We start from the raw sequence: 14,435 nt of genomic DNA on the forward strand, positions 1-14,435 counted from the left end.
GACAGTCAATGGCAGGCGCCCCAACCTAGAATCCGCTCCGCTCTTCCCAGCGGCCCCGGACGTCAGTCAAAGCCAGCCGCTCGTTCGCGAACAGCAACTCTGCAGCTTTGTGCCGATCCACCTAAAAATACAAAAACAAGTGATTTTGATTTTATTCCTGTCAGCAGTTCAAGGTGTCCGCTCCTATTGTGTATTCGCATGCCAGCTAACACGCAAAACAACACCTCGGCTGCCACATAAATAATCCAGTAAGGTATCTTGTTCTTTTCCTTTGTGTGCAAAGCCTGCCACCGGGGATTTTCCGCAGAGCCGCGGTGAAGACGACCATGGAGCGCACACGTTTCAGATGGTCTGAAACCACTTCCCGTTTGACCCAGAAGCCATACGTAGTGGGGTCCTGAAGAGGTTCGAACATGTGTACCTCCACTTCTGAATTGGCCATAAACACGATCTCACGTTGTCCTTTCAGGAACCAAACTCATTCTCGTTTGAGCCTTACTTTCTTCCAACTGGATTTCATTCGGTCCCCGCATTTTTTTGAGCTCAGACTGGTTCGTCTTTAGTCTCTACTTGGTATCAACCAGGTTCTCATTTGGTCCTAACCAGTAGTGTGATCCTAAACAGGTTCTCACTTGGCCCCTAACCCTAATCTCATTCTCATGTGTACCTTCACTTCTGACTTGCCGCTAAACTGGTTCTCATGTAGGCCTTTCAGGAACTTAGCTGATTCTAATATGGTCCTTACCAAATCTCATTCGGTTCTTGCTTGGTCCTTTGGTGCCAACCGGATCTCAGTTTGTCCCTGCATTTTCTTGAGCTGGTTCTCTCTTGGCCCTTGGTTATTTCTTAGTCCTCACTTGGACATGAACTGGTTTGTACATGGTTAATCTTGAGTCATTAGTTGCTATCAAACAGGTTCTAATCTGGTCCGCACCTCTACCTAAGGTGATTTTCACGTCCTCAATCGACCCTCGCTTGGGTCTACATCAATATTTCAAGGCTGGAATGTGCGTGTATAGAAGATATTTCTCTATCCGTTCCTAATGAAGTGACGACCGAGTGACTACATTAATGCGATAATGGAATTTGTATGCGCCAAAATAATTATTCGTTCCTTTAGTGGGTCATTCTCCTGTTTAAATTAGATTCTCCATGTTGCTCCGGTCCTTTCTAACCCAAATAATCTCCCGAAACGCAGGCCACTGCGGGAAAACCTTCGCCATCCTCAAGAGGTTCGTCAGCGGGGACGTACCCGACACGGAGTGGCTGCTCGTAGTGGACGACGACACGCTCATCAGGTTGTGCGAGACTCATCTTCATAATCGTATTCATTTACTTTGGCGGATGTTAAAGTTGATGCGGAAAAAAAAAGCTCTTAAAGTCCATCTGGCTTGACTCTGTGTTCGTCAAGTTGCTTCTTAATGTGGAATGCGGGACACGTGCAATACTGCCTGAGGGACTGCACTCATTCCCACACCTGTGTGTGTGTCTCAGCCTCCCCAGACTGCGATCCCTGCTCAGCTGCTACAGCCCGTCGGAAGGCGTGTATCTGGGCGAGCGCTACGGCTACGGCCTCAGCCAGGGAGGCTACAGCTACATCACGGGAGGCGGCGGGTGAGCTTCGGCGCCAGACGCCGCAAACCCCGTTATCTGTCATTTCAAGATAAATCGCTTCAAAAACGCCGCTCGCCCAGTGGGGGGGTTTTCAAATTGCCGGCAAAGCGTCACGGTTTCCGAGTGGAGACTTAAGCCGTGAGCGAGCGCTCGGTAATCATCGCGTTGGAGTTTTGCCGCTAATCGGAAACGTTCGGCGTAAGTAGCTACACGCAGTCCTGGAGGATGTTTACGTCGGATTTCTATTAGGACTTTGTCCTGTTTGGAAAAAAAAAAAAAAACACTTATGTGTCGTCTCCTCACAATACTGAAGACGAAACTATGCCGCAGCTTGTTTTGCACCATGTACTGGGACCAGTAGAACCCTGAGAGGTTTGGGAGGAAAAATGTCATCGTTGTTGATGTTTAAATGCTCCGCAAAATAGCCTGTGTTGTACGCGATTAAGATGATCAACGACCAGTAATGTGTGTATGATTTCTCCACCTGCGTTGTCATACATGATGGTACATAATAGCAAGCTATTTTCAGCCAAATGTCCGTAAAAAGTATCAGTACTAAAAAGGCATGGTTTGATTTCTTTTCTTTTCGCTACTTGTGATTGTGTTGTCAGCATGGTGTTCAGCAGGGAGGCGGTGGCGCGACTCCTCCAGAGCGGCTGCAAATGTTACAGCGACGACGCCCCGGACGACATGGTGCTGGGCATGTGCCTCAACGCTCTGGGCGTTCCCGCCACCCACAGTCCGCTTTTCCATCAGGTCGCCGTCCGACGCCCCGAATCGTTCGATCGCATATGCACTCACACTGGTATCGGTTTGAAAATAAGTGGTATCCAACGTTCCTGATTTTTTTTTCCAGGTTTTTTTGGTTCGACTCTCGGTGGCGCTGCAGAGCCACAGCACAATTTTTTTTTGGGGGGTGGGCTTGTGCTGCACGTGGAACACGGGTGTCGAATCAAGGCCATGGGGCCAAATTCGCCCCTCTAATCATTTTACGTGGCCCGTGAAATGATCAATATATCTTCAAGTTTCTGGCAAAAATACTGACTTTGCACTTTGTTTTCTACCTCTAAACATTTTTTTTATTTTTATTTATTGGAAACAACATGCATTTTTTTTTTGTTACCAATATGAACAGTTTCACTGGCCTCTGATTTCAAAACTAGGCAAATATCACACTTAAATTTGTTTGACTTCACAGCCATAACGGCCCTCAAAGAGAAACTAAAAGTACGATCCGGCCCGCAATTTGAATGTGTTTGACACGTCTGATGTGGGATATCGCGTATTCAGGGATTTTTCCTTAAACGAAGCATCGCTTTTATCCGTCTCGGGTAGCCCGCAATGGAACGGCGTAATAGTCTCCAGAAGACGATCGCAATTATCAATCTCAGAAGCGCTTCTTTTGTGCACTTTGTCGCGACCGTACTCGTAACCCAGCGCGGCGGCTCCTTTTCAGGCTCGGCCGGACGATTACCCGGCGGACTTGCTGGCTCACCGGGTGCCCGTTTCTTTCCACAAACACTGGAACATCGACCCGGTGGCGGTTTTTAACAAATGGCTGAGAGACGGGCGCCGCCAAACCTCAAACAATAAAAGCCCCAAGACGGAGCTGTGAAATGAAAACCCGAATGGATGAATGTGTCGCACGCGAGGCTCGCGACGCGGTTCGTGTTGGATGAGCTTGCATGGTATGTATGACTTTGCAATATTTATATACACGCTACACTATACCGTATCTGATGAAAGCGGACGGATGCTGTTCTCTGTAAATTGACAAGATGTCACCTGTGCTGTAAAGTCTATTTTCAAATAAATGTGGACCTTTTTAATAATGTGCTTTATTAGCGGTCGCTCCGTCGGTGTATTTAGGCCCAAACTTCCGCCACCGCTAGAGGGCAACGTTTGGCTTTAAAAAAAAAAAAAAATCTGGTCCGTCATTCATCGGGCGGGAGTCGACTTCTGTCTGCGCTCATACTATGTCTTTTTTTCTGCTTTTGTACTTACACTTATAGCCAACACCATGTCTGTGGTTCTACAGTTACATTGGAATTGAAGCACAACACAGTAATATAAGTGTAACACGAAAAACTAAGCCAGCTAAGGGGTTTGACCATAGGATATACCATCATGTTTAATGAATGCAATTAGCACCCGTGTCCAATGGATGGCACTGGACGCTTTCATTAAATTTTGTCTAAATTTCAGCTGTCGCATACACCGCAAGCAAAACAATATATTGCTGAGGTTGAATTTACGTAAAAAAATCATCTTTAATTAGGAAATTAAAGGCATGTTCCTTACAAATCAAAGCTCAAAAAATTGGAGACCCCAAAATCGGAATCAATTCTTTTCATTCCAAATTAAAAATTGAATTTTATTTATTCGGTTGAATCTAGTAAGCGAGAGCCGTTCTCATAGTACACCCTAGTCCCACCGATGTGTCGAAGTGAGCTAGTAGCTTGATCTTGATTTCAAGGCTACGGCGTGCAGGTTCGCACGGCTTTTCCTTCACAATCCTGACGGCGCGGCGTTTTGCCACCTCTCTTCCCTTGCTCGGATTTTCTTCTCTTATTAAAGGTGGGCGAATTCAGCCGGAGCTCATTAGCTGCAAAAGCCTGAGCGCTGCACCGGGGAAACCGTCGGCGCGCTTTCAAGGCTTTGCTCTTTTAGCGCTGGCGTTTTTGATTTCCACTCCCTGTTAGATTTGTTTGACTCATCCCGCTCATGAAACAATGCGACCGGAGTTGCTTTCTTCGTAGAACATAGGTGTCGAACTCCAGTCCTCCGGGGCCGGTTTTCTCTCCCCAACGCACCTGATTCAAAGGATTGGGATCATTTTCAAGCTCCTGCCGACCTTGCTAATAAGCTTATCGTTTGAATCGGCTGTGCTTGAAAGAGAAGGTTGGAAAACATGCAGGATACCGGCCCTCCAGGACTGCCAAAATGAATCAAGTGTTCTTTATATACATATATGTATATATATATATATATATATATATATATATATATATATATATATTATCATTTGGTTAAATATTAAACTTTTTTTGTTGATTTAAAAACAGTTTCTGTCTTCATTTGCGCATTCTTTTACGCCTTTACATTTTTGCGCCCCGTCCTCATAAATTGCTTTGAAATTGGAGCATATATAGCATATAAAAAACTCAAACAATAAAAAAAATGAATCGCACAAGCATTTTTCAATTTTATAATTTTACAAAAAAAATACTTATGACTGAAATGCAGGGGTAAAAATTGAAGAACATACATGGCGATGAAGTTATATTTATTTGTCCCTCAAAAAAGGAAACGTTATGCGCTTTATAAGGCGCAGCGGATTATAAGGCGCAGCGACAGCTTTTGAGAAAATTCAAAGCTTTATAGTTCGGAAAACACAAAGTTATTTCCTCCGCGTCCCTTCCTCGCACTTGCTTGTTGTCGTTGAGAAGGGATGACACAGCCGGGAATTAAAGCGCCTCATCTCACAAGCGCTATCGCAAAACTCCAGCTTCCAAGCATCTGCTTGTCATGTGCCGCCAAGAGGAAAAAAAACAACAACAACAACAACAAAAGAATGCAGGGACTCTCCAGGCGTAATAATAAAAGGAAGGCATTACTTTGCGGCTTCATTAGTGCCCACTCAGCCGGAATCAAAGAGGCCCGGCGCAAATGTGTAAAGCAAATTGCAGCAGGGAGCCCTTAAGAGCTGCATTTTAATGAGGCGCAAAGAGCTTCTTTTTGATTACAGCTGAAATAAAACACCGCTCGCTTCCACGTGGTTATTACTTTACACATCTTTGTCTTGCCTGCGCGCTTTCATCGTGTAAAATAGATGAAGAAATATAAGAAATCTATATTCTTCCCAAGGAAATGAGGCTTGGATCAATGTTCAAGGAAATGTATCCTCAAATCTAAAATGTTGGCTCCGCGCGAGAGACAATGATGGAACAGTCGAGTCTTTTTTTTCTTTTTTTTCGTGTCACCTCTGGGCTGCTATCATTAATTCATCTGAAAAGACTGGCAGATGTTGCGGTGCTCAAATGAAGGCTTACTTTTCTCCTCCTCGTCAGTATTTTACATTTCATACGGAGGCTCGCGAGCCAGGGTCAAGGGTTGAAGCAAGGGTGAGGCAAAATTTCAAATTCAGGTTTCGAACAGACGTTAGGGTTTCCGAGTCCGGTTATGCATTTTGTGCTGCGCTTGGGAATTTAAGTCTGGCTTTTGAATGTGGTTTTGATGCCAGATTTAGGGTTTTAAGCATGTGTAAAATGCCAGGCTTTCTCTTTTAAGCCAGTGGGCCCTCAAATGTTTGTATCTCAAGGCGCTTAAAAGGGGATGCTCTATATTTTATCAGTGCTTCTGAAGGCATTAGCGAATATAATTTATTGCCTTGGCAGGAACAAGATGCTCACCTTTTCAAATTGAGAGCAAAGGAAGTGGAACATGAAGGAACTTATTGCAGCATCTTCTTTGCAAAATTATGGATGGTTTTGTTTTGGTAGGTTTCATGAAGATGTCCATTGTTACGTAATGACCAAATTTTCCGGCAGAAACGATGTATTTTTGTTTTCAAATTAAGAGCAAGTTAATTGGAACATAAAGGACCGTATTGCAAAGTAGTCATGTAGCATCTCCTTAGTGAAATTTTGTATGGTTATGCTTCGGTAGTTTACATTCCAAATAAAATCAGGATAAATGTTAACTGTGTGAGATTTACAGCAGCAAGCTAAAGTGTGTCAGCCATGTCAACGCAGAAAAAGGTCAGTACGTCTTTTTTCACTGAAGAGCTTTGCGAATATCACAGCACTTCATCTTTTCAAGTTTGCATGCACTAATGGCAGAGCAAATTGATTGACCTTCATGAAATAAGATACTCGCACACGCTCGCACGCAGAGTGAATGACAAACGCAACCACTTTCTTCACCCTCCCCCCATCGTCTAACAGAAGCAGAAATTTTCGACATGGAGTCACACCTGGCGACCAATCCCAAATGGCGGCGTTTTCGTTTGCCGTCGCTAGTAAACAAAGCCTCCAAGTTTTGACAGGTAAGTGGCGTCCAAAACAGGGAGTGGTTGAATTTCACTAGTTAGTGACATAGATAGATTATAAGGTGCATAGATTAGAAGCTACATTACTGGCTTATTTTCTTGCGGTTTTCTTCCTTGCTGACAGAAACGGTAACTACAATGCGGTCCCTGAGAAAAACAAGTTTGACACCCCTGATATATATCAAAATGATCATTTCCAACAGCAGTAGAAAAAAAATAATTTACATTGAGATGAAATGATATTTTTCCTCCTCTAAAAATGAAAACGGGCAGTTTGTGCGCTCACCGGGTTATAAGGCGCAGCTTTAGCTTTTGAGAACATTGAAGGCCACGTCTTCAACGTCCTCGGCTTTCCCCTCCGCTATCTCGTCTTCTCATCTGGTCGTTTTTTTCGGCCTTTCAGCTCAGCCGCCGCGTGCGCTTTATTTGCTCGGCATGGCACTGCCGATCCGGTCAGATAAACAAGTTTTTTTTGCTTGTTGTTTTTCTTTATCCGCCGGGGAAGATTAGCAAGGCGGAGGACGGCAGAGAGGACATGATGAACGGAAGGGGCGCGAAGCGAGACGGACGTGCCTCGTGGTCTCGGCGAAGGCGTCCTGTCTAATCGCGGGGATGGAAGCGCGCGCGCGGAGGACGATTGCGCCATTAGGACAAAATGGCCAAGGGCAGGCCGCCAATGCTACAAGGGGATGCGCGCAAACTCTCCACTCCGATTTGACTTTTACCGACTTGACGGGCGCGAATCCCGACCCGTCTCGCTCGACCGAGTCATCGTTATGAAAAAGGTCCGAATTCAAACTTTTTTCGGATTTCTCACTTCGTTTACATACGTCAAAATGAGGTTTTTGGAATAAAGACAGAATTGTCCCAAGTGTTTCGAGAATAAATCCTTTGATAATCGAAATGTTCCCCCCAAAAAAGAAATATATATTTTTTTAAAATAGACCTATTTGAATGAAGAATCTTTCTTAAAAGATTTATTAAATTAAAGGCAATTTAGATAAGGGCTGCATGAGAGTGTTTGTGTGAAAGTATTTCAGTGTTTGTGAGCAGAAACAATTTGAGGGTTTTAGAACTATGTGAAAGACCTTCAGGTTTGTGACAATTTCAGTAGTGTATACTTGTGATTGAGAATTTCAGTAGTGTGTATGAGAGCTTTTCAGTCGTACATGATAGCATTTCTGCATTGTGAATGTTATGTTTTGTCAGGTGTATGAGAGCACCTTAGTCGTGCCACTTGAGAAAGTGCGTGTGTGTGTAAAACACACACACTTCCTCAAGTAGGGCGTGAGTGTTTCATTTGTGCGCGTGAGAGCTTTTCACTTGTGAACGAGGTCATCGTGAGTGATGTAACCGGCCTTTGAAAAAACTTCGAGGTACGGCTGGAAGCGAAATCAGGTGCTCGTCTTCAAGGTCCGTGACATCATATCCACCCACAGCTGAAAAATGTCAGTTTGGCAGCCCACCCGGAAAAAAAAAAAAAAAAAATATCTGCCACACTGTCGCCCACTGGAAGCAAAGCAGGATTTAAAGACGCCGTGGCTAATATGATTTAACGCACGTCAGTGAGGTTCACCCCGCTCACTGCCACTTTATTCGACACACACGCACACCCACACAAACGCAATTCCTCCTCTAGCTTCCACTTTATCCCTTCCAAGAACAAGGTCAGAAAGCTGCTGGGCTGCCATTATTTCACTCATGGGTGGCCTGAAATTGCCTTTTTTGTCGTGACCGTGAGAGCCTGGCTCTTGTTGAAACATTCACTTCAAAATATTGCTCTGAAATATCAAAACAAGATCATTTGAGTACAAATTCACTGTTAGTATGAATATCATCAGGGTTGCTATCGCTGCTAACGTTTAGCATATTTGCACAAGGTTACCGGTGCTAGCCTTGCTAACCTGTGAAGAACAAATGTAAAATAGCAGAGACTTGATATTTATCAGTTCACTGACTACTCACGATGAAGGACATCTCAAACATACTTAACCCACAAGGAATATGTGAGATGAACCCAAGAAAATAAAAAGAATTTAGGAAGATGAGATTTATTCAGTTCTGATAGAGTTTTTACTTTGACGCCAAAGTAATGGTGCGTCCTATATTTTGGGGAATTAAGGTACGTTTTATTTCAGCAGTAGTTCGATTTGTCTCACGACTAGACACAAAACGCATACTTTCTAATAAACCTGCCTTGCATGTTTTTGGTGTGTGGGAGGAAGCCGGAGTGCCCAGAGAGAACCCTCGCAGGCCCGGGGAGAACATGCAAACTCCACACAGGAAGGCCGGAGCCGGCTGGATTAGAACTTGGGTCCCTTAACTGTGAGGCGGATGTGCTGACAACTGTGTATGTGGATTATTTGTCATTTAAATAGTGTGTTGTGTGTGTGTGTGTGTGTGTGTGTGTGTGTGTGTGTGTGTGTGTGTGTGTGTGTGTGTGTGTGTGTGTTAGCATCGATGAGAGCAGCTGGAGTCTTATTGCATAATTCAGTCGCAAGCTCTCCTCTTAGGGCGTGCATGCCGGTGCACCTGCTGCCCCATCAACACTGTCACATGTCAGCGTGTGCAGTATGGTGGGGGCCAAATTCTGGTTTTTACTGTAGTTGTGGGGACCATTTTGGTGGACCTCAAACGTTCAGACTTCTTTTTGAGGGACTGTAGGTTTGAATAGGGTTTTGACTGAGGTTAGGGTGCCTTTTAGGGTTAGGGTTTGTTGATGCTTAAAGTTGTAGGGGATAGGAAAGGCATTATGTCATAAATCATTAATAATTAAATAAATGTTCCTTTAATTAATTGAAAGTGTCATTAAATAATTTTTCATTAATTAAAAGTATCCATAGTTAAATAGCTCATTGATTAATGTTACTAAATGAATGTTTCATTAATCAAATAACACATTTAATCAATTAAACATTTATTTAATTATGACACCGTTAATTATTTAATGAAACATTTAATAGATTCATTAACACTTGTGTAATTATTGAACGCAACAGTTCTGTTCTCCGTATTGTGGGCACGCAGTCATCTAAATCCAAATAATAATTTTGGAAAAGCCTCTCTGCTTGCTTTTCAAAAAATAATAAGAAAAACACGCGTGCGTGCATTACTTGGGACTTTATTTTGTGCAACGTTCTTGTTGGGGTGTCTAAAATGTTTTTGTTTCCACAACATCAAAGATAATTCACTTGAAGATGTTGGTCTTTTGGCACCATCTGCTGGATGTTTCGTGTATTGTTTTATCATATTTACTCTAAATTAGACGTCACCTGCGTTAGCAAGATAGCCGCCCTGCTAACCGGCGAAGAACAAACTTGCAAAGGAAAGAATCTTTAACATTTTGCATATTTGCTCAAAAGAATGTTACCTGTGTTAACTACTTTGATAACAGATAAAGGAACACGGTAAGAGGAAGATCATTTTGATATTTATGAGTCAAAGGCTAGCAAATCAGCGCTTAGGTTTAGCCGATTTGCTGCTACTTGCACTTGATGTGAAAAGTTTTTCTAACTCTGCTAGTCTGTTGCGGCTTTGCTGACGTAATGGTGACAGCAAATCCAAAGATCTCCTCGTTCACCTTGTTCTCCTCCTTCATTATTCAGGAGAACCCGAGCCAGGCGGGCGAAGGGGGCGGAACCTGAACCCTGCAAACCAGACTAATGGAGACCTGAAGCGGACCTCCTTGCTGGGGAGACGCTTCAAGCTGAAAACCGGTTTGAATGACAACAACGGCTTCATCTCCAGGTAATTTGTGCTTCATTTCTTATTGTGCTTAACCCAGCAGCATTTGTCCGCCTAAAAGAACAGTGTCCACAACTTCTAAAGTTTTTTTTTATTTTTTAAACTGAATAATATATATGTATTCAGTGGTACTTTTACTTAATTTGTTCCAGCAGTTATTCCGTAAGTAGAGACGCTTTTTATATGTAAATAACCGAAACTGTTCCAAGCCCACAAAAATGCCCCTAAACACTTTGAATGAATATAATTAAATAATAAAAAATGTATCCAAAACGGTATCATGCATATTAGATTTACATTCGTGCATATTCATCAAAATATATAAAGAATAATAAAAAAACGCTCCTAAACAACTTTAAATGAATCATAATAATTATAGCAATTGACAATTTGAATGCAGTTCACTTGCTTGCCTTGAGATGGTGCTGGTGTGTTGGTAATGAGTGCAGAGAGAGTCGCCGACTGTACTGTACTGTACTGTACTGTATGTTTTCTTACTCAGTCATTTCAGTTCAGTTGTATTTTAAGAAAATGTATCAGGGAAATGTTTGTTTGAATCTAGCTAACCGACATGAATTGAGATGAGAAAATAGTGCTTTTAATTGTCTCAAATGATACTTATTTTAAGCTACATTTTGAAAAATACGGTGAGTGATGTTCTCAGCTTCGATGCTATAATTTAGCATGTCTGTTTTGTTTTCTATAAGCGTGAATTAAGTGCAGTTTATTTATTTACTTTTTTATGCTGTGGCGCCCACCTCACACACAAAATGTTTTGTTCACGCGTTGTGTAATTCCATTCAGAGTCTTGCACACTTAGGAGTCAAGCTAGCATGAGGAAGCCTGATGTCTGTCAATTATTCATCATTGGCAGATCCGAAAGCAGTTTGGCGTGGTTTGATAATGCATTAAAAAAAAAAAAAAAAAAACTATTATTCCCTGAACTGAATGAACGTGAATGAATTTCAATACAAAGTCCAAAAGTCTATTCTTAAATGTAGGTAGGAAAAGCACATTTTGTCAGAAAAATCATCACTTAAGTCCAAATACAAGAAACGAGTTGAAATACTCAATTTAACTGCTAACTTTGCAATGGTGTTTTAACATTAAAAGGAAGAAAGAGAAAACATCCTTCACCGCCAAAAATGTCGGTCACAGATATTGTTGTCATTCATACGTTGATGGCTAGAGGGAGCCCTCGTACTGTTACGTTAGCTGCATTCATTGTTTTCTAAAGCTCCCCTTTTCTCCTTTTAAAAGTATCAACAAATGCACAAAGAAGTGACTTTTAGGATATTTCATTTTTGAAATGATTGATTGCCTCAACCTAAATTTTCTGTTTATAAAATGATTTCTGGTTTAATTCAGCCCTTTTTTTATTTTTGTGCTAGTGGCTCATTGCATTTTTTTCTAAAGCAAAGGTCTACATGTCAGTGTGTACACATGGTTGTAATATTTGACATGTTCTGACGGACATTTAGAAGGAGGTCAATGTTCGCAGGGGTTGTGCAAATACACATGTACCTTGTTGATTTTTGACACTCCAGAATCGGACAACAATTTTGGGGCTAAAGTTTTTAGAAAATGTTTAACTAAGGTAAGAGGTAAAACTGAACCATAGCTATTGCTTACAATAACTTGCTTCATCTTCCGGTTGATTTGCTCTTAATTTGAAAAGACTCCCATCACGGCATTAAACATGAATACATCGGATTTGCTTGTGCCTTCAAAAGTAGCGAAATTGAGACTGAGCCTCAAAGCTGCATATTCCATGTTGTCACCACGGAAACAGGAATACGCCTTCACACACGCTGACGTACACACACAGGCGTCTCTCACAGGCACACACACACACACACACCTACACACACAGGCTGTTTGTATTGCTGATGTAGGTCAGATGAAGGAAACCTTGAGAGAAGGTGTGAGCGGCTTGCGCTGCTCTCAAAGTAGTTTTTTTTTCCTCTTATTTTTAGTCCACAGACCAATGTGTGTGTGTGTAATATATATATGTGTGTGTGTGTGTGTGTGTGTGTGTGTACATTACAGCTCATATTTTTGATTATTTTTTTACTCAGGCAAGGCCAACAATCAATAATTTTTTAAAATAGTTATTTATGAGAAAATAGACAATGTTCCGGCATAGAGGAGCGTCTTAATGTTCCAAATAATTTGTTCTCAATTTGAAAATTAAAAAGCAACTATTCCTGTCAACCACATCTCACTCTTCATTTTGCATCTTCTTTGTCAATAAACACCGTCGGCGGGTGTGTGCACCATTCCACCAGTCAAATAGCGCAAGACAAATACAGGATATGTATTCAGGAATGCCTGGTGGGCACACACACACACACACACACACACACGCACACACACTAGGCGGGGATGTTGCTCTCCTTCTCTGTCCCTCCCTCTTTTTTTTTTTTAGTCCTGACTCCTTCTCTCCTCGCCTTTTGGCCCCAAAGAGAGGAGGGGCCGTCCAAGTAATTTAATACCTGTCCAATTCATGACTTTCTTTTTTCTTTTTTGGACTGGAACGGGCTCAACTGCCCTGACAAGTGGCGAGGTTAGCGCACATGAGCAGGCACAGAGACGGGAGCCCGGCTCCTTTACCTTCCAGTCAAAGAGAAGAAGAAGGAGGAGGAGGGACCCAATCCCGCTCTCATGGAAACATGATGGAAATGCCTCGGGGCTCAGGGACGGGGACCGGGACGGAGTGTCCTCAGGATGAGCTTGCCGGCCTGGATGCTTTCCCGCCGCGGGACTTTAGAGGGAAGTTTAAAAAGATGCGGCACAGGAAGAGGCCCACCATCCTCGAAAGTAGGTGCAGTCCGTATTGGTCGGCAACTTTTGCAAATGGCCAAAGTCAACTGGGTCCATCCACAATTCGATCAATAGTTTTGTACACGCAGTCATGACATGATTAGGACCCGAAAGAAATGCTCGGTTCTGACGGTATTATCAGGCATTCTTTGCAGAGGATAAAGACTATATGCCCATAAGTATTTTCTTTCTTCATGTTGCTTGGAGGCATGGTGGAAGACTGCTTAGCACATCCCCCTGACGTGCCAAGGTCGTGGGTTGAATTCCGGCTTTCTGAGTGGAGGTTGCATGTTATCCCCGTGCCTGTCGGGCTTTTCTCCGGGTACTCTGCTTTCCTCCAAGAAATGCATGCGAGGCATTTTGAACCTGCAACTTGTCCATTGCTTCTCAAGTAAATTTTGCAAGTATTTGTTTGTGTCGTGAATAACGGCGTGTTATGATCGCACTATATCTTTTTTGTTTACGTAATATAACCTTCATTTCTCTTGACTTTTCGCAATCTGTCAATTTGCGTTCTGACACACACTGAGGACTAAACTATTTCCAGTTTGTGTATAGTTCGAGAATTTTTTTTAAACCATTTTGTTTCGAAAACGGGCTGGATTCTCTTGGATATGTTTCGGTCACTCGAGCGCCAAAATTCCACTCACAAATAAGTTACATGAGTAATCAACAAATGTATTTGGGAAGGGGGAAAGGCGCAGTAAGGAGACGGGTCCACGACAAAAAGGTTGGGGACCCCTGCTCTAGTTTACATATGCTAACTGGTCCAATAAAAACCTTTAAAAAAAAAAAATCACGTGATACACCTGCGTTAGTTTGATTGACACACTCTATTATGTCTGATCACAAAAAAGATAAATGAAATAAATGATCTTGGTCTGGCTGCGGTCAAAGCAATTAGCTTAATGCCATTTTAGCTTGCTAAAATTTATAACCCGCTCCGCGAAAAATGTCCTCCGATTGACCCATTTGGTATTAAAGGAGCCGAGGTCCCAAGATGTCGGGGGCCCCACCCGTGGGCCGAGGGGCCGTACGTAGCGCGGAGATAGTCGACACATAGCTGGCATTCCTCGCCTTCATCAGCGCTTGATAATGCTCTTAATAATGTCGTTATGTGGCCCAATCTTTTATTTTTTTCTCGTATACGGGGGAATGAAAGAGAGCTTGATTGACAATGTAAGACAGGGGCGTCCGAACTTTT

General features: G+C 42.7%; 2 protein-coding genes across 4 annotated transcripts in view; both read left to right on the top strand.

Annotated features, from left to right (window-relative positions):
* Positions 1 to 3,446, top strand: part of b3glcta (beta 3-glucosyltransferase a) — a 30,288-nt gene extending 26,842 nt beyond the window's left edge. Inside the window, exons 13-16 of the mRNA XM_088427099.1 lie at positions 1,199 to 1,298; positions 1,495 to 1,614; positions 2,226 to 2,370; positions 3,071 to 3,446. Of these exons, the coding sequence (XP_088283225.1) occupies positions 1,199 to 1,298; positions 1,495 to 1,614; positions 2,226 to 2,370; positions 3,071 to 3,229 (524 nt within the window). The 3' untranslated portion in view covers positions 3,230 to 3,446. The remainder of the gene's footprint in view (positions 1 to 1,198; positions 1,299 to 1,494; positions 1,615 to 2,225; positions 2,371 to 3,070) is intronic.
* Positions 3,447 to 10,371: 6,925 nt separating this feature from the next.
* LOC148415384 (protein furry homolog) overlaps positions 10,372 to 14,435 on the top strand; it is a 51,033-nt gene continuing 46,969 nt past the window's right edge. For 2 of the 3 annotated variants that reach the window (XM_088427011.1, XM_088427010.1), the window contains exon 1: positions 12,932 to 13,228. In XM_088427011.1, the coding sequence (XP_088283137.1) occupies positions 12,985 to 13,228 (244 nt within the window). In that variant the 5' untranslated portion in view covers positions 12,932 to 12,984. Of the gene's footprint in view, positions 10,412 to 12,931; positions 13,229 to 14,435 lie in introns of those variants that run through there. The other variant, XM_088427013.1, reaches the window with a different exon arrangement.

This window comes from Hippichthys cyanospilos, chromosome 11, assembly GCF_059441005.1.
Source record: "Hippichthys cyanospilos isolate Australia breed blue-spotted pipefish chromosome 11, RoL_Hcya_1.0, whole genome shotgun sequence".
Taxonomy (NCBI): Eukaryota; Metazoa; Chordata; class Actinopteri; order Syngnathiformes; family Syngnathidae; genus Hippichthys; species Hippichthys cyanospilos.